The sequence below is a fragment of the Panthera uncia genome, chromosome A2 (genome assembly GCF_023721935.1).
Source record: "Panthera uncia isolate 11264 chromosome A2, Puncia_PCG_1.0, whole genome shotgun sequence".
NCBI classification, from domain to species: domain Eukaryota; kingdom Metazoa; phylum Chordata; class Mammalia; order Carnivora; family Felidae; genus Panthera; species Panthera uncia.
This window is the reverse complement of record NC_064816.1, coordinates 113,833,438-113,853,498: the sequence shown is the minus strand read 5'-3', so window position 1 is coordinate 113,853,498 and position 20,061 is coordinate 113,833,438. Positions and strand designations below refer to the sequence as shown.

At 39.1% G+C, this 20,061-nt stretch overlaps 1 protein-coding gene across 6 annotated transcripts in view; it reads left to right on the top strand.

Moving 5' to 3' along the window:
- Positions 1-20,061, top strand: part of SKAP2 (src kinase associated phosphoprotein 2) — a 238,025-nt gene that overhangs the window by 167,605 nt on the left and 50,359 nt on the right. For 4 of the 6 annotated variants that reach the window (XM_049641633.1, XM_049641635.1, XM_049641632.1 and 1 more), the window contains exons 12-14: positions 8,776-8,877; positions 9,233-15,416; positions 16,151-16,263. In XM_049641633.1, the coding sequence (XP_049497590.1) occupies positions 8,776-8,868 (93 nt within the window). In that variant the 3' untranslated portion in view covers positions 8,869-8,877; positions 9,233-15,416; positions 16,151-16,263. The other 2 variants (XM_049641636.1, XM_049641631.1) reach the window with 2 other exon arrangements.

Genomic DNA, 20,061 nt, shown 5'->3' with positions numbered 1-20,061 from the left:
GAATCATATTTGAAGTAAAAAAAAAAAAATCTTTTTAGTTTTTTAAAAAGGGAATCAGGTTGTTTAAAATCATGCCAGATTCCATTACTAGGTTACATGTCACATTTATTACCACCTTAAACAAGGACATAATATCCTAGTTAACAGTATTCACCTAGAACTATGTTTGCGAGATGTTAGGATTTTAATGTCAGGATCCAGGTTACATGGCTATAGGCATATTCCCTTGCCCCGCATACCTCTTTGGTTATATGACTCTACTTGCTGTTCTGGATTTACATCGTCTATTAGTTTATCTTTCAATCTGTGCTCATCGGTACATGGCTAACCACATTCCTATTCTTACTTTTAAAGCCATAAATTATTTTTAGAGACTTAACGACAGCAGAGCTATGCTTCGGCAGGAAAGAAGCACGCTACTTTGTCTGGTGTTAACAGAAAAACAAGGGGGTGAAGAGTCCTGGGCTATTTTATCTGGTCTAGGACACATGTGACTTGAGCATTGCAGCGTCTTAAGAAATTTTTTATTAAGTGAAAAACAGGAAATGTAGGTTGACAGTGTTCACTCATGTACAGTAAGGACGCTTTTTTTTTTCCCCCTTTTTTTAGTATATATTGGTTGGAGGGTCAAGCATTGTCTCCCATTATATCTGAGTTTTTTTCAGCGATTGGTGAATTGTGACTGTCACTGACCGTTTGCTTCTCATTGTAAAAACGTAAAGATTCCATGACCAGGATTTTTCTGGCTTTCAAACCTACCAGAAAAAGGAAATAAAATGAAAGGCCTCCGGAGCTCTGCTGGCAGAGTTACTTTTCAGGTGTCTTCATTTTCCCTCCGTGACCATCTGCCCCCGCGTGCCACAAATAGCATAACCAACTGCTGAAGAATAACTAGGACATCTCAATATAGGACATAACGTTGTTGATGCTCAGCTAGCTCCCAAAATGTGGTTATGTCTTCCAGCCTTTGGGGAAGGAGGAGGAGTAGCTGTATTGTGACCGTGTCTATGTGGGTCTGGTGGCATTTAGTTTCCGTGCTGTCGATACGGGAGTGTTGTGGGTACACAGTGAGGCCAGGTAGACCTGCTCTGCTCACACCCGCCCCTCTCTCAGGAGACAGTCTGGTTCCACTCATGGGACTCCTCTCGTTATCTAGGTGGGAACAACACGTTCAAGTCCTTCCCTGTGTTCTCTGACCTCAAATGGAAGGAGCGTTTCAGGAAAATGTTGACAGATGAAAGCGGGAAGGTGATTCTAGAAAGTAGGTTGGGAGGCTCAGAATAAGCCGGAGGGGTCAAGGAAAAACCGGCAGGCGGCGTCCGAGATGCAGGGTGGGCGGAAGTGGCAGGGGCTGCTATGGGCTGCAAGGCCTGTGCGGTTTAATCCTGCGCGGAATAAGCCAGGGTCTGTCAGAAGCAAAACAAAACGACTTGAAAGACAGCACCTTGTTGATAAATTTTTTTTTTTAAATCCTAAATTGAAAAGTCCATGATCTCTTAGGCGTTTCTTCTCCCCCACCCCAAAAACTCAGGAACCCCCTTAACATATATATAGCAGCATTCACTCCTCTGAGATGTTCCCCCATTCATCCCTTTACAGGCCATATTCCCTTACAGGGTAGAGAACCGCTCATAATCAGATTGCCTTGGAGTGCACTCCAACACGCTTTTTTCATTGCTCTGGCATTTTCCTATACCCATTAGTGGGAAGGGAGAGGGAGGGAACAGCAACAACAAAAAGAATTCGTTGCGTACCCACAAGGACCCGTTCTAGGCACTCGGTATGCTTTCGCTCATCTGATCATAAGATAACTCTACGGTGTTACGGTGTGTTAATTTTCCAGAGTCGGAAACTGATGCCCAGCAAGGTTGTTATGTGAATCACCCAAGGACACCAACTAGAAAGTACCTTCTCCTGGAATCAGTGCAGGTCTGACCCTGGAGTTTTCTCTTTTTACACTGCTACATCTAAGTGGGGACTAGGAGTTTCCATTTCTCTCTCTTTCCACCCTGAACTCGTTGAGGCAGACACTGTGTCTTAAGTATTTTTATATCCCTGATACCTAATAGTATGGCAGATATATGTTTATTTGTGTTTGTGAAAATACAGGTAAAAATAGGAAATAATCCTGACCTTCTTAAAACAATTTAGAATGATAGAATCATAGAGTTAAGGAAACCTTAGTGCTAGTGCTTTGCTTTATAGGTGAGGAAATCTCAAGGCTCAGTGTAATTGGGGAAAATAAATAAAAGACCCAAGGAAGAAATGACTACCCCTGTGGAGACCTTAAAAGACTGGAGTTTGGGCACTTGAACTAACAACACAGCCTGGAGCTTCTCAGCAGCCAGACTACAAAAGGGAGAGACAAGGAGCTAATAACCCCTTTTAATCAAAAAGGAGGGATCTTGGCTTTTCCCAGATCTGGATACTTAAAAAAAAAAAAAAATCTCCACTAGAATTTCTAGAATCTTCACTGATTATCTGACCTTAACAACTTTATATGACAAGTACAACAGTGACAGATAATACCCTCAACAAAAAATTTTAGAGTAAATATGACAACACACTTCATAAAGGCAGTTCTGTGAGGGTCCAAATGTGTCACCATTAGACTTCTTGATTTATGTTAAGTACATAACTGGATTATTGTGGAGTCTCCGAGAGTGCCATAAATATAAACCCAAAAAATCATCCCTAAAAAACTTGAGGATGGCCCAAGGTTCCATACCTAATTAGTAAAAGAGCTAGGGGGTGAGACTCTGGAAATTCTGGGAAGATCGTCACAAGAATAATCAGGACCTAAAACCCAGTAGATTTTCCTTTACACCTGCCACACTGTTTCTGTCTTTACAGGGTTCTGTCTTAACCTCTTCCATACATACAATACATTCAACTCAATTTGTTTCTTCATAGAACTGGAATTACCTGGTCCCAGTTCAGCAGGGGGACAGATCTCTTTCTTTCTACAGGTGGAATCTAAACTCTTTAGATAAGGTCTCCTGTACAGCTCATTGGAAAACGGGGTGGACAGCAGCCAGCCACAAGTAGGAACGACATACTTCAGACTGAGAAGCTGAATGCACTTCAGAACAAAAGTTTGTTTAGTCATTACTAAAATTCTTCAAGTATATCTAAAATACACAAAGGAAGAGATAGACCTATTGGAAATCACACTTCTTAGGAAGATGTCTAGGATTGTCGACTCGTGCATCATCCAAAATGAGTGTGGCATCATCCAGTCCGTATTTATTGAACATCTTTTATACATTGTGGGGCAGACAGATCAAGTAAGATATTGCCGTGATCTCAGTGAGTCTGTACTTTATTTTAGTTGAAGGAACAGACCTAAAGTACATAAAATGAGGAATAAATGCTCAGCTTGGAATGAGAGACGTAAGCGTGGATTAAATAATTTGGAGAAAAAATCACGACAGCTAGGTAACTTGAGTTGGGTGTTGGTTGCTGATTAGGATTTGGGTGAGGAAGGGGAGACGTTCCCTGGGGAGGAGAGCACCGCGTGCAGAAGCAGGAATGGGTGGAAGGTTGGACTGTGTGGACCGGAGCAGTGAGAGACTATTGCCAGCAGGGCAGGAGGGAGCAGAGCTGAGGAGTTTGCAGTTACCGCGGGGAGCTGGTGTGAGTTTCCGGGCAGTTCTTGAAACTGACCAAGGCAGTTTCTGGGAAGAACAGAGAGGCAGAGTTGATGCAGTAACCCAGGGTGAGGTGATGAAGGTCTGAACCAGAGTGGCGACAGTTGGAATAGAGACAGGTGGGTAAGCTGGAGAACACTTAACAGTCTTGTACAGGTCGGTGAAATACACTGGGTACCAAGGCCACTTCCTACCGAATATGATTTGACCTTTTCTTTGCCTACCAGTATCTTTGGCTCATCAGTCTGAATAGCAGTTTTTACTGTGTGGTATTGTGAATGTGGACTGTGTAGAAACTTGAATTAAATGAGTCTTGACACTCTGGAATATAAACTAAAATTTGTTGTAAGAATTGAATTCCTACTATCAGCTCCTTTGCTTGTCCTGTATCTCTCCTGCTTTAAAAATGGAGTGCACAGTGCAGGGAGGAAAAAAAAAAATAGTAATTCTTGAAATTAGCGTAATTCAAAGTCACACCTGCATAGTGAATTATAAAGTAATGAGGTTGATTTCCATAAGGCACTAAGAGACTTGGTGTCTTAAAGCAGGTTCACGGAGGGTGGTGTTCAGGCATCACGGAGGACCTTAGAGAGTGTTAGTGTCAGTTTCCTCATTTATCAGTTTAGGAGATGAAGATTCAAGGAGTTCATGTGTAGATAATAATAGTGAAACACTGAGGTTGTCAGGTTCCTGTTGTGCACTTTAAGGGATGAAATGATGGATGTAGGAGAAATGAAGGGATTCTTACAAAGTTTCTAACTGGAGATAGTAAAAAGGAACAGATCCAACAGGTACCCTTGAAGAAAGTAATTCTGTATTTTGCATGGGTATCTGGTTTTCATATTACTACAATGTTCATGAAAAATCGAGACTATCACAGTGAACAGTTGGAAAACAGCAGTGAAGCCCACGGGCTCTGAAACCCGATGCATTTTACATTTGTGAATAAAATTAACTTCATTTCTGCAAAAGGCTAGTATGTTTCGAAGCACAGATGTATGTTTGGGAGACAGGACACACGCACAGTCTTTCACCCGTTGCATTCAAACAGATTGGTAACTAGTGTCTGGAAGGGGGAGTGCATCACAGAATCTTATTAGTGTCTCAAGTTTCTGTTAAGGTGACATTCTTTCACCTCATGGTTTGCAGAAAGCGGATGAACATACTTGAGAAATGAGAATCATGGTGCTGAGAAGGATTTAAGTGAACGCTGGGGCCTTATTTAAGTATTTAAGTGTAAGATAATCAACAGGCAGAGAGCGAAGATTTAGCGAATGAGTAAACATGGGCATATGGCGGCTGTCATGTCAGGTACAGTCGGTTTCACATGATCAAAACGAGCCCTCTCCCCCTGCTTATTACATAATCGCTTTGTTTGTTGCTTAACAACTATTAGTCGAAGCCTCACATTTTACTACAAAACAAAACAAATAAAAAACTATTTCAACGGCGTGAAAATGGAAAACAGGGGTGAGAGCACAACTGGGCAGTGCCGCTTTACGATTATCTTCCCGGGTTATTGGGCAAGTTTGGCTTTTTTTGCTTCCTCGCCTGCCACGTTGCATTTTGCCTGGAAGCCATCCATTTTGCAGATACTGAATTTCTTTTGAGTACTATTTTTATACAGTAAGCATCGCCACACCTCTGGATCTTGATAGCATTAGTACGGGAGGAGAAAGAAGCTTTGTGTTAGTAATTACCTAACATTGTCAGAAGCTGACTGCAGGCCTCTTTCTAGTGATAACAGAATAACCGCATAATGTAGCTTTATAGCACATGATTAATAGAAAATAATTACGTCCTACAAAGGGATGCAATATTTCTTATAAATTGACTGGAATGGTTTCCTGTAGATTAAAGGACTCTTCATTATTTTATCAGTCCTCCTGAAGCACAGCCACTTGCCTATGTTAGCATTTCAGTTGATGTTAAGAGCCGAGTAGGGTGAGGGATACCAGATGGCATACCTTCTCGTACCTGAGACCTCGTGTGCCATAAAGGTGGCATGATGCTTCCTAACCTTTCAGAGATTTAGATGGCAGCCTGGAGTGGTTGTTTGTCTCTTTCTTTTTTGTTGTTTAATAACAAGATAAGGTTTGAGGGTTGTTGATCTTTTTTTTTTTTTTTTAACGACCCACCCGCGACTTTTAGAACAATACTATAATTAGCACGTGGACGGTAAGACAACATTGTCTGGATTGCATTCTTTCCACTGTAAGTAATACATCATTTGTAATCACATTTATTTGGGAGCGGCAAACAGGGGAGGCAGAGAGGCAGATCTGCTTCTTCAGAAGGAAAGCTCGTAGGATACTGAATCTTGAGGCTCAAGTTTAGAATACCGTACTCCAAAGCATCTTCTTTCCAATTTATAGGCTGCAAATGGTTTAATTGGGATTCATGTTGCTCAAGAGGCTCATACAGAGGATGGTAATGATAAAAGTAAAAGCTTCTGTGTTTGCAATCTTGTCGACATACTCTAATGGCCACAGTGTAAATCCATAAATTTGCCTCCTAGATTTTTACCTCACTGTATTTTATCTTGCCTCTTAATTCCACACAGGAGTGTTCTGTGGAATCCTCTACAAAGTAAAGTAACGAACGTTCTGGTTTTTTATTTTTACCCTTTTCTGATTTAAACCTGTGATAGTTTAGAAAACTTTTATGAGCAAATTTCATATGCTTTTGAATTGTTTTAAATTAAGTGAAGCATTTAAGATAATTTGAGTCTGAAACTTTATTTTTTCCTAGAATGTTACTTGTAAGGGATTTGTTTGCAGCTGCATAAGCCCCTCCCCCCTGTTTTCAAGGGTACTTTCTATTTAATGAATCTGACCAGTGACCATCAGGCAGAATTCTCTCAAGTGTGAAGTGTGTCATTGGTCCTTTGGTGAAATGATTCATTGGAAATCCATTTTCTTAACTTTGGATGTGAGTGAGCTTTTTGAGAATGATGATATGCCCTCAATTGAGGGTACAGATTATAACCAACGTGGAATATTATAAAATGATATGAGCATTCTTGTTTGTATTTGAATTTAAACCTGGAAGCCCAGATTGAGTACTAGTCTCTGAAAGCCGATTTGGGTCTTAATATGCCCTCTCATTGAATATGTTCTCTGTCTGCCTGTTGGGGGCGCTGGTTCCCTTGCTCTTTACAAACATTCAATTTTTTTTTTTTTTTTTTTTTTAAAGTCTTACATTGACATTGGGTAAGAGCTTTCGTAGTCAGACCTACCCTGTTAACCATCCACTTTGAAATCTTGCAGTGTAGGCCTTTTGCCTCTGGAAGGTTAAATACATTTGTTTTGTTAAGCATTAGGCTCTAATTGTATTCATTGCCTTAAAAATTGAAAAGGGCAGTTTTATTAGGTTCCTATTAAGATATAATGGTTGCTAATCATAGCTTTCAGTAAGTTGGTGTTTTCTTCTGATAAATATATCCCATGTAGATTATAGTCATTATCACTAAGTTCGGGCATCAGACTATTTTCATTGCTTTTAGATAGTTTTATCCACTAAATTCACACTATCGTTGAACTTTTAAACTTAAAACCTTGAGCCCTCCGTCTTCATTAACCAGAGCTGTGCCCTCTTGAGAATAAGTACAGGGTTAGCCTTACCCCCCCATCTCATATTTTCCTTCCACCTTTTTCTTCCAATAAACCTAATTCTTGTACAACCCACCGTTTAAAAAGCACATAGAGGTTTTAATCCTGTGTTCTATCGATAGACCACATTATCAATACACACATGCTAATGTTTTTACATTTGTATTGAAGAATTGTATGATTTTCCTTTCAGCTGGTCAATAGCATGCTAATCAATACAAATGTGAAGTCTGTGCTAGTCTGAATATTCCCTCCCCACCTGTAACTCAATATGCATATGCACATTTATCTAGGACTCAGATGTTGGAAAATCATAGCCTATTGAATTACTTTGGGGATTGATTTTAAAAATTTATCTTCCATGAAAAATTAAATTTGGGTCCTACAATGCTTTTGCCGAGTATTGCTTTTGGAAGATATTATTCTTGAAACTTGTAATTCATTTTACTTTGTTTGTATCTCACTAAACATAAATAAATTTGAGATAAAAATACATTAGTCAATCTGGCAGACATATGAGACCAGTTACAGAGTGTTCGTAATGCTTAAAGCAGTGTCGTATCTGTCAGTGGAGGCAAAGGGGAGAAACGCAGGTACAGGTTTATCTCACGTTGCAAAGTAAACGCAGAAGTGACTCATCAATCACTCTTTTTTTACAGCTAGATGAATATTTTGCCTTTATAACTTGAGATCCTTTATTTCTTATTGATCTTCTACTGTAAGGGTGACTCCTAACACCACCTTTAAATTCCTGCCACCCATCCTTTATCTAATGAAGTTTATGATTAGTTGAAAGCAATAATAAATGCCTTAGGGAAGCTTTTTAAAAGGAGCCTTTAAAAATTATTTTGTAAAACAAATATTTGCGGATATTATTAGTGTTTTCTTATTCTTTCATTTGTCTGTTTAAAATGTCTATACACACGTATTAGATTTTTCTTAGGAGGCGTAGCTCTACATTCTAAATGATCTTTAGTCATATGAGTTTAGTAGGAATTAGTTTATTGTGAAAAAGTAATTCTTTCCTTGCTAGATGATAAGCTTCTTGAAGGCAAAGATAGTATCCTAAGGATCTTGGCTATAACCCTGTAGCATCTAGAGCTGGTGTTTGCGTAGAAAAGTTGTCTCCCAGACCACGAGTGTGCTTGCCTGTGCGTGCATGCGTCTGTGTGTGTGTCTGTGTGTGTGGGGGGGGGGGGGGGGAGAAGGGAAATGGGCCCAGGGAACTGACTTCCTCATGTAGTTTCATTTGCTAAGTTCTTATCCCAAGTGACTGTTTCTGTGTTCTATATGGAGTCATAAACAGGCTTTGTCTTACGCATTAATTTAAATCTTTGCCTAACAGCATTTTTAAGTGTCCAGAAACAAACAAACAAAAAGATTAAAATGTTTCAATTTGCAGCTCAAGCTCTTGTAACTTTATAAAAAGAAATAACATTTCTAAGAAGTTGCATATAAACGACATTGTACTTATACCAGTCTAAAGGTTAATATTGCATATTGTTTTCAATTAGGAATACAATAGATATGGCTGGTGGGTAGGAGAAATGAAGGGAGCCATTGGCTTGGTGCCGAAAGCCTACATAATGGAGATGTATGATATTTGAGAGTCCTGGGTAAGTACATTTTAATCCAATATTCTGTAATAGCTCATATGTTCTCTTGGTCTCTGCATTATGAGTCTTTGCCTTTTAAAAAGTCTTTGTAGTTTTCTGATAGCACCAAGATCATGCTTCCCCCATCATCATCATCATCTTTTTTTTTTTTTTTAATCTGGTTTAATTTTTAAATAACTTCATAGAATTTACTTTGGAAATAGATTTATTTAGAGAAAGTCCCTTTGCTAACAACTGGATGTTTTCCCAAACCTTCTCCTCTTTAGTAAAGTGTCACTTTTTACGGCCTTTCTGAGGAGCTGAATTGACAAAATGTTCATTTTTCCTTGGCTAAAAATGTAATTTTTTTTCTAAGCAGGAAAAATCAACATTTCAACTGAAGAAAAAAATTAAGCTGCAACTTTCCCTTTCTGCCTGCAGAAAAGGAAGATTCTTCTGCTAGTCAGTAAATGCTTTGGATTTAGAATCATCTTGAAAGCCTGCGTGGCAGCTCATAACCTTTTTGTGTTTTCTTGAACGTTTGTCTTTAACTGTTATTTTATGCATTCATTATAATATTCCTCTGATGTGAAATTAAATAAAGAATATTAATGTAAATTAGATGCAGGCAGGAAACTTGTACCTGTTGCTATTCTGCTAAGAAATAAATGTAGTTTTTATTTACTCATTTGATTTTTGTGAAGAATTCAGCATAATTTTCTATGTACTGCACACTCCCTGCTACTTTCATTATGAGTTGTAATTTCTCTTTGTGTTGGATGTCAATTATATTTTAGAGTATAATACGTAATTTCATAGAAATTTGAATTGAGTATATCATGCCAACTTCTGGTAGATGCTATCTAAAGAATGTGGCTTTGATAACCATCTTAGTACTTATCTTTCACACAGTAGTAACATATTTTCATGAAAGAATCTTACTGATTGGTAAGTTTCCTTCGTGTTAAATATAGCCACAAGAAAGAAAAGATGACAGGCTTCCCGATGGCAGTGCACGGACACCTGTGACACATGCAGACCAGAACCACGGTCCATGCCGAGCCCTTTCTCAGTAACAAACATCCTGATTAGATGATGGACTTGCCAACGTTTTCCACCACCGTTCTGTATTTACATGGAATAAAATAAAAAATTCATAAGAAAGCCCATTCTGTGTAATACAATGGCCTAAAGAGTCTCCGTATGCAGTTTCAAAGTAAGGAGACCTAACGGAGCACTGCCTTATCCTGCCCGATCACTGCTGTGCTGTTAAAGTCCCAGCACAGAACAGTAGAACCCCAGATCTGAGTCTCCTTTACACTTCTCAGAGCAGTGAATAGAAAAGGAAGGGCTCAGAGAGGAGAGCATAGAAATCGTGGTGGGAACACGTACCAACAGGCGAGTGGAAAGGTAGGGTTAGCCGACACTGGAGGTCTGTGTTGTGCGGCCAAAGCAAGATTTGTGGAACGATTACATCACCTTTCCGTGTATATTTGAAATCAAGGGTATTATTTTCAATGCCACCAAGGTAGCAGTGTGGCCTTGATACATATCAAAATGCCCTGCTGATTGGATAATTATTTGATGTGGATAGACTCATGTAATTTTGAATCATTGATTGGGGGCTACCACCTTTGTTGAACTTTTCAGATGTTTGTTTTATAAAGGTAAAAATGCTAACCATGAATGAGTTGAAACCCCCCTTTATTTATATAAAACTATTTATAAGCAGTATTTCAGAGCTTACATTTAACGTTATCTTCTCAATACTGTGATCATTAGATTTCAAATGGGATGAAGTATATCTTTTAGTTTTAGGGATTGCGGGTCAAGTCCAGTTTACATAAATTAGACATTGTCAAGTTAAAGCTTTCGGAAATGAATTTGTGCACTCGTCAATCTGTTCCTAATAGAGACCCGTTGGAGCAGGTTGAAATCATCTCAGCATAGATGAGACAACTGGAGACAAATTTAGTGGTCTGCTTTTCAAAGCCTGAGAGACGAAAAACAAAAGCAGTCGTGGGTCTCCCCTGAAAATGTAATTTTGGTAATGGATACAGGTTTCATGCTTCTGGTTGAAAGGAAGATTTTCCTGCTCGGCCAGTAGGTGGCAGCAGCTTTTCATCACATACCAAAGCACTGGGCAGCCCCTCCCCCACTCGGGCACAAACTGGAGCTGCGTGTAAAGCATGTAAAAGAGTTTTGCCTCCTTTTACAGTTAATCCAGGAGAGGGAGTCCTTTGCCAACTGATGACCAACAATTCCAAGCTGGATAGTCTCTGTGAATGGTGACAATACAGAAATAAAGTGTTAACTTCTGTCCAGAGCTGCTCTGGCCTTTGTTCTTGTTTAACTTGAATATAGGTGGGAGACAGGAAGGGAAACGAAAGATTTCAAATTAGAGTGATAAGAAAAATAATCATTACTTTCAATGCATGACTCCTTTGTATTCATTTGGCAAAATCATTTGTATACTACCAGGGAGAAAGTTTTCTTTACACCCTTGACAATATATCACACTCTCTTCAAGATCATAATAATATCATTAATGTGAATTTAAACAACATGGCTTGTTAGAAAATATGCTAATTGCTATGTTCTCATTATGTTTGCTTAGCTTTTATTTGTTTTTCTATGAACAGTTAGAGAGCTAATTTTTTTCAAAGGTGATTGTAAGTCATATTTTATATAGCATTTTGCTTGATTATTTGCTCTGTACTGAATTTGTACTCTATTGCCATTAGATCTTACAATAATGTTCCACTCTGCAAATTTTTAAGGTTCAAATAAAGTTTAATTGTTTGCAAACTGTTATGATGCTAATAATTCAACAGCCTGCTGTGTTACTAATGAAATTACTTTGTTATGATTAATTTGGAAAATAGTGTGTTGATTGTAGTAATTAAGCACAACAAGGTGAAGTAAATGATTCTAATGCCATCTGGCCTCCAAACTGAATGAAGAAATGAAATAGAGCTGTCATCTGAATTTATTCAAAGAAGTAAGGATAATACAAATGACTTTCATTGCTATAGGATTTACACTTAACCACAGCTCACTCCATTCTGTTTTTGCCACTTTGTTGCATGTGACCCTTTCTCTTATGAAAAACGTTGCTTAGCCTCGTAATTGTTCTGAATACTTTATATTATTTTCAGTTGACTATTTTTACCTTGTGTTCATTTAATTACAGATAATTACATAAAGTATCGTAGGACCATAGAAAATTACTTTTCAGCCATCTGTAAGTGAAATCTATGCATGTGGGAGGTGGATTGCTATCAGTGTGGAGATAGGATGAAGAGTGGAGATTTCATTCAGTTGTTTCTAAAATGTTTCCAGTTAAGATTCCCCCATAGTTCGAATGATTTCTAATTTCCTGTAATTTCTCCTGCCTAAACTATTGCTGTTCACGTCATAGAGGCTGGTACCTTCCAGGGTCATGATTAAATGCAGAACCCAGAACTGAGTTCTATAGTAGAGATCCAGAATTGCAGTTCAGCCACCATAGGGAAACTGACCTTAGCATACGTGGTGGTCTAAAAGTTTGAACTTCACCAGTGAGACCGAGCAAAGTGTTGTAAAAATTTCTAACTCAAGAAAGAGTGCCTCTAAATTTTGGATAAATCGGTTGTTTGTATTTCAGTTGAATAGAATTATAGACACAATCTGTATAGAAATCACTTTTACGTCTCTTGAGTTCGAGAGAGGCGAGACTATTGAAAAGCAGTCTACAGGGTAAAGAAGGAGGTGTTAGAGATTAAAACATGGTCAAGCCATAGAAAACTTGACTCAGAGGTCGAAGGGATATAATTAATATCCATTACATAAAAACATTTGTTAAAATGGCTTAGTTTGTGACTCAAATCCCGAGTATTCCAAAATACAGAGAAACAAATAAATAGTGTATTATTAAAGTATCTTTCTACCAACTTAACCTACACTCAAATGCGTAATTTAAACAGTTTATGCTCTGATGTGGGAACAAGGAATGTCTAGACATCCGCAGCTTCAGCCTACATATACCGGTCACCACCTTCTAGCTGAGTTCTAGAATAGCCGTTAGAACCCCTGATTGTATAACATTTTGCAGGGATGAGGTAACTACTCAGAAAATTATATGGTCACAGTAACATGGAATGGCATTTCATTAACGCCAGGTTTGAAGAGCTTTTTCTTTTTTTCCCTAGTAGAATCTGCTCTATCATTAGTTGGACACAAACCCAGGATTTATTGCCAGCATGGTACTTCAGAGTATATGGTGTGTGTCCAGTAAATATTTGTTAATTAACTGATTTGGCAACCTACCGTTCTCTCAAGACTTGAGAGTTAAGAAGAAAAGAGCCTGACTTCTCCACCTAGTAGAGAAAATGCCTCCATGAGTTAATACCTCAGCTTTCTGACCGACAACATTCTCCCCATCAAAAGATCAGTCCCTTTTACTGAGTCTTTAAAAGTAGTTTCACTGTCCCCATAACACCATCAACAAGTGGACTGGATTTGATCGGTGGCAACAGAATTGAGGGAGATGGTAAAAAACAAAGTTGAGTGTGGCCGCTCGTCTTCAGAGGTTTCCTGCCTGCCTTTGCTGTTCGTCGTAACTCTTTTCAAGAAGGCACAGCCGACCCAGACAGCGTGGGGCAAGTGATCTAGTTTCACTTTCCATTACATTCCGAATGGCAGCTGGCTTGGATTCCACCTGGCCGACGTCAGAGAGGCCTTCTGACCTTGGAAGCTGTGGCCTTGAATGGATCAAAAAGGAATTTCGGAAAGCGGGAAGTTGCACTGTGGTTGCCCAATCCAACCACAACTTATTTTCCTGGTCTTCTTTTTTTTTTTTTTTTTTAACCTTTACTCCCTATTTCTTGTATTATTATGTCAACTGGAATGCTTTGACTCCCCGAGATGAAAGGAACCATAAATGTGGAAAGTAGCCTTAGTCATACCAGTGCCCAGGTTAGGTCTGTGATGGTGGGAAGGAGGCGGGAAGCTCAGCAAGTCAACTTGTGAATATTGGCAAAGGTGAAAATAGAAATCGTCTCAAATGCCCACTTCTTTTATATTTATTTATTTATTTATTTATTTATTTATTTATTTGTTTGTTTGTTTGTTTATTTATTTAAAGAGAGAGAGACAATCCCAAGCAGGCTCCACACTGTCAGCACAGGGCCCAACGTGGGACTTGAACCCGTGAGATCGTGACCTGAGCCGAAACCGAGAGTTGGACACTTAACCAACTGAGCCACCCAGGGGCCCCTCAAATGCCCATTCCTTAGGCGCTTTTCTTGACACCGAAACTTTGGAAAGTGTTTTCCTAGGTTACTCTCTTCTCCCTTTTCACTTTTTTCAATGTCCATTACTCAGAGAGGTAACAGAGAACAGCACTCGTCTACTTTCTGTTTATTGGCCTCAACTTCGTAATATAAAGATATCACTCCTGCTAGCGCGAAAGCAGGTGCCATTTGGTAGCTTAAGCGGCAGTTTGCACCAAGTGTCCTTTTCTCCGAGGAGAAAATTCCTGACAGCAACGTACCCCAATTAAAATTGACAGCTTTAGGGGCGCCTGGGTGGCTCAGTCGGTTAAGCATCCGACTTCGGCTCAGGTCGTGATCTCACAGTTGGCGGGTCTGAGCCCCGCATCATCGGGCTCCGGGCTGACAGCCCAGAGCCTGGAGCCTGCTTCCGATTCTGTGTCTCCCTCTGTCTCTGCCTCTCCCTCGCTCACGCTCTGTCTTTCTCTCTCAAAAATAAGCAGACATTTAAAAAAATTTAAAAATGACTACATAAAAGGAGGAGAAAGTTCCAACAAACGAGCAGATTGCCATATGCTGCCCCCTCTTCCCAGCCCTCTCTGGAGCCCATTTAGCAAACCTCGTGCTCTTTAACTATCATGTCGAAGTAATAACAATTTGACGAGCAATAACAATAGCCAGCAGTAACTGTTTACTATTTGTCTTGCTCTGTACTTTGCATTGAACCCTTCTAGCAACGCTATGAGGTAAGATCTGTTGTTTATTCCCATTTTCCTGATTAGGAAACTGAGCATAAGTAATTTGTCCCAACGTCCAGAGTAGGAAGTTCCCGGCCTCCCTCCCTTAAATGCAGCAACATTCTGCTTCCCAGTACTGTGACAAATTCAAACCAAATGCATAATTCTAGCATATAGTAGGCACTCAATAAAAGCATATTGACTACTGGCGATGGCACCATTCTTATGAAGTAGTCTGGAGCATGTGAAAAGTTCAAGAATTGATCATCAGACAGCAGAATTTGCCTCATTTAGTAGTCGAAGCAGCCCATGGTGACTGTATCAAATCTGAAGCAGCTAATCCACAATGAAGGAGAAACTTTAACACAGGAATATTTCTATCCTTGAACTTCCAGTCTGGCTGAAAATAGTCAAGGCAGCAGAGAGCTGAGAGAGGACACCAGGCCAAAGGGACGTGCCTCTAACGACTTTTTCTCATCCTCTCTGCCTCTCCAAAAGAAATGCCCAAGGCAACTGACCAGCCAGGAAAGCCTTAGAAAAGTCTTTAAAGTGGCTGCTTCTGTCTCAAACAGTTAAGTAGTTTTAATTAGTTGTGTGTGGGGGGGGGGGGGGGGGGGGGGGGGGGGGGGGGGAGTGGTAAATGGATCTTTATTTTTTTCAGTTTAAAGAATTATTATTAACTGTTCAGCCCTTTTACAATCAATAAACAAACTTCATTATAAAACTTGTATAATTTTGTAGCTTTTATTGGTCTTTCCGACTCTAAGTAAGAGGTCTTATTTCTTGGGCACCTACGTGGTACCTTGTACAGGGCTCCATAAAGTCTTCTGTTTTGTTGTTTGAACAAATGCTTTGAAAGAAAAAGAAAAAAAAAACAAAACACCTTTTTGTATGTCAGGGATTGGAAGCTAGCAGGGGTGGGGGAATAGGAGATAAGTTAAGACTAACATCCGTTTTAGGGCTTTGTGGTTTCGCCAGAGGAGGGGTAAAATTGAGCCCTTTTATAGTCGAGTACATCCTGCACCATTGGCTGTCTCGTAGCCCAAAAGAAGGTGAACTGAAGTTCAGTTTCCAAGGGGTATTTCATTGTATCGGCTACTCTGAAATGTTTCCATGCCTAGTACTCAGGACAGGGAGCAATGGACTTTGCATTGTCTTGCTCGCCAGCTGCCCACCAAGTGGATCGAGTTGGTGTAATATAACCTGTCCCATCCAGGCAGATATGTGATTCACTTCCAATTCCCAGTTCAAACCCTTGTGGTCCGCCCTTCGTTCATCTTCCTCCACTTTCCTCCTCTTCCTCAGACTCTCCCAAGGAGCTCCGTCCTATGAGGCATGATGTGTGGAATTCTTTACCACTCTACGGAGTGATTAATATCAGCCGTGTTCTCTGCTTTCCATGAACCTGCAAAAACAAGGTATATAACTGTGTGTCTATCCCGTTAACGTATGTCCTGCATTGAGAAATTGAAACGTAGCTATCTTGTGAGTGTGTGTTGTTGCCTCCTATCTGTTGCTTTGCATCAGTCGGTCAGCATATTTACTTTATTCTTTATTATCATCTCAGGACTTGCTATTTCTCTTCCTATCTAATTAAATGATTCCATTTTGAATAATTACATTTAAGTGCCAACAGTGTGCTAGGGGCATTTCAAACAGCATTGTCGCAGTCTTTTCCAAGAAAACTCAGGGTCTAAATAAAATAGACAGGACATAAACTCAGGGAAGGAGAACAGCCCCAGGTAGCCTTACCTTTGTGCAGTCCTTAGCAGTTTAAATCATTAGCAGTGTCCTAAGTCATTTAAAAAAAAAAAGGCTCTCTGATTTTGTTAAATCTGAACCTAGAAGACTATCTTGAATATAAGCTGGGAGTAACACACACCCTGGAATGAATCTCTCTATCTTTCTATCTAATTTTTTAAAGTGTACAGTTGGGAAGGTAGGCGAGAGGGTTTCAGTATTGGTTCAGACGAAAAGATTGATTTCTGGAATGCTTGTACCTACTGAATTAAATTAAGTGTGGGGAACCAAAACCAAAATATTAGGTGTGTGAATGATGTGACTGTCTTTTAGAGTTGCTGCCAGTTATGGTAAAACATCGTTCAGAAAGCCGAGTGGCCCCCTACCCCTTTAGGGAAAAAGACTCTGGGGCGCCTGGGTGGCTGAGTTCGTTAAGTGTCCAACTTCGACTCGGGTCGTGATCTCGCGGTCTGTGAGTTCGAGCCCCTCATTGGTCTCTGCTGACAGCTTGGAGCCTGGAACCTGCTTCTGATTCTGTGTCTACCTCTCTCTCTGCCCCTTCTTCGTTCTCTCTCTCTCTCTCTCTCAAAAATAAATAAGCATTAAAAAAAATTAGAGGCAAAAAGACTCTTTTCTTTCAGTTGGGGACAGAGTTGCACCAGCCGAGCATGGGTAGTAGGAAGACCATTAGAATCGGGGTCAAAATTCTAGTTTCGGTTCTCGAATGCACTGTGCCCTAGAATAAGTTTCCTCGCCTGCAAATACCAGCAGCACTGTTCTTTCTTCCTCCCAGGGTGTAGTTGGGCTCAAGTGAGGTTATATTTGGAGGTGACTTGACAGACCAATGACAGCGTTAAATAGGGCTTTCCTGTGTTGGAGGTATGAGAACTGAAATGAAGCAATGGGTCAAAATAAAAATGTCTCCTTCCCACCAAAAGCAAATGAGGGGAAACAATTGTAGCACTCAGCCCTGGCTGTGCTGCTGTTTGGGATAATGTTCGTGGGCAGCTGCTTTTATTATTTTACGGAGAGAATTAACGCGAACCATCCTCAGGGAGTTTGGGATTGAATTCTCCTGTAATCCTAAATGCATTTTTTGAATCAAGCCACTGTTTGTCCAAGCTATGGTTACTTTCTGTTAATCGGGGTTTCAATAACAGAGATGTTAACTTCCATCTGGAAAATTTCAAACTAAACTTTTCTTTTGGTATTAAAAAACCATTAATCTGAATAATGGGTTTTAGGTGTGTGTTGTTCATAGTTGGTTGGACTTAACTTAGCCTTTGAATATTGTTTTGTAACAAATACTCTAAGGAACATTTTGGTACAGGTTCCTTTTGACCAATACCTACTCTCTTTATGAACCGTGTCTTCCAGATGGGGTAGCATTGATTGTTCACCTGTGAATACGCACTTTGGAGTTAAACATTTTCTTCAGGTGCATATCTAGGAATGAGACCATCCGGTTTGATCAAATTAGGCTTGTAGAGTAGCACTAGTCTCAGGGTGGAGTTTGTGAAAATATGGGACTGGAGATCAGGGCAAACTGGAATCTTATTACATGTAACCTTAATGCTTTAATGTTATAACTTTAGGCAAAGCTAATAAAAAATGCAAAGGACTCTTAAATAATTTAAATTATCTAAAAAATTGAGCATATTCCTTCAAATAATAATGGCTTTCATGATCTGATTTTTTAAAAATTCATTTCTCTTATCTTGAATTACTTAGAAGTGTAGATATCAAAGTAAGTTTGAGTTTATTTAAGATTATTAAATATATTTGTTATCATACAGCGTCAGAGAAGATTCCATTTTTTTAGCCTAGCGGTGATAATGTATAATGTTATGCAGTATAGAATTCCAGCAACATATCCAATAATGCCATTATAGCATAGAATTAATTTTTAGCACTTCTCTTTAAGATAGTGCTCTACAATGTGATTCCTTGATTACTTTGAACCATTATTCAATTCCATTAACTTTAAAAATAGTCACATTGTATACCTGTTCCTATCTGCTTTCTAAAATAAATGCTTCTCTTATCATCATAAGCTTTACTGGGAAAGTATTCCTGTGATGATGCATTTTCATGACTATTTTGGTCAAGGAAAAGAGTTGGGCATACAATGAACTGTGGTAATTGTGATTAAAATAAGTCAGATCATTCTGAAAACTCTTCCTCCTCTTCCTAAATAATTATAATAGAGAATTTTTACTTGCTAGCACACCGTCCTTTGCTGCTTCTGGTGCTGTGGCGGATAGCAATAAATAGTGTGTATTGATTACTACTTAATTCTAATGGAAGTATACTAAGGCTGGCAACACATTATAGCTTAGCATTTAGTGCTAAGTTTTTAAACAGTTTTTAAAATTTAAAAATTGATAGAATTGCCCCGAATATGCTTTGGTTATTGGATTCGTATCATGCTATAAAATCATTCTCATTTCCTACCTTTTCTAAAGATTATTTTGTTCACAATTTATTTTCCTGGTACTTCATTGCTATTTTTGCCTAACTGAAGATCTGTCATTTCCATTTGAGCTCGGTTTGAAAATTACGAGCACCGTATTAGAGCAACACGTTTGAGATCAGTACAGAAGCACAAAAAATTAACGGGCGAGAGCCACGTAGAGATTTTAAATTTAGTAAAAGTATTCAAATGTGCAATTTTAATCCATTAATCTGATTTGAGACTCCTTTAAAAGAAATATTTCTCCCTTAACGAGGTTTTCTCATTTAAAACATATTGAGAGGAGAAGCCTCTCGCCTAAAATAAATACTGGGTTTTGTTTTGTTTTGTTTTGTGTTTTGAAGAAAAAGGCAAGGGGAGAGCTTCCCTAATACTGGGCTATAATTTATTCTTAGTCAAAACCAGATTGCCATTTACATACTAGGTATTAAAGGCTAGTTGTAGTCATTAAAGGTGGTCTCTCTAATGCTTTGCATTAAGATATTCAATACAAGATTTATTTTCGAGCTATTTCAGGGCCACGAGGGAAGTTGTTTTCTTTATGAAGGGAATTCTATATTTTACTTCATTATTTGTAGCCCTTTTTTTTTTCTTTTTTTCTTTTTTTTTTTTTTTTTTTTTGGTAAATATAAAACAGAGAAGGGGAGAAGGGGAGGTGGTTGTTTCTTTGAATCTGAATACAGTCTGTCTTCTTAATGAACCTGCAGCAGTACCCAGAAAACAGCTCCTTGCAAATAAACATGCTAGAAGTGATTTAGCCACAATGTCCAGACTGTGTAAACATCTAATTATTACAATAAAATTGTCAATAAATTTACATTACTGCTCCCTTTTCAAACGTTAACCAACTTTTTCTTCGCTTGATAAAAGAGCATAAATTGTATTTTTTATGTGTTGGTGTTTTTGTTTTCATTACACTTCTTGCTGCACTGTAGACAAAAGACCGCAAACCTTAATGCCCTGAGTTATTCCTGGATGGAGAACACTCCTACAGTTGTTTATT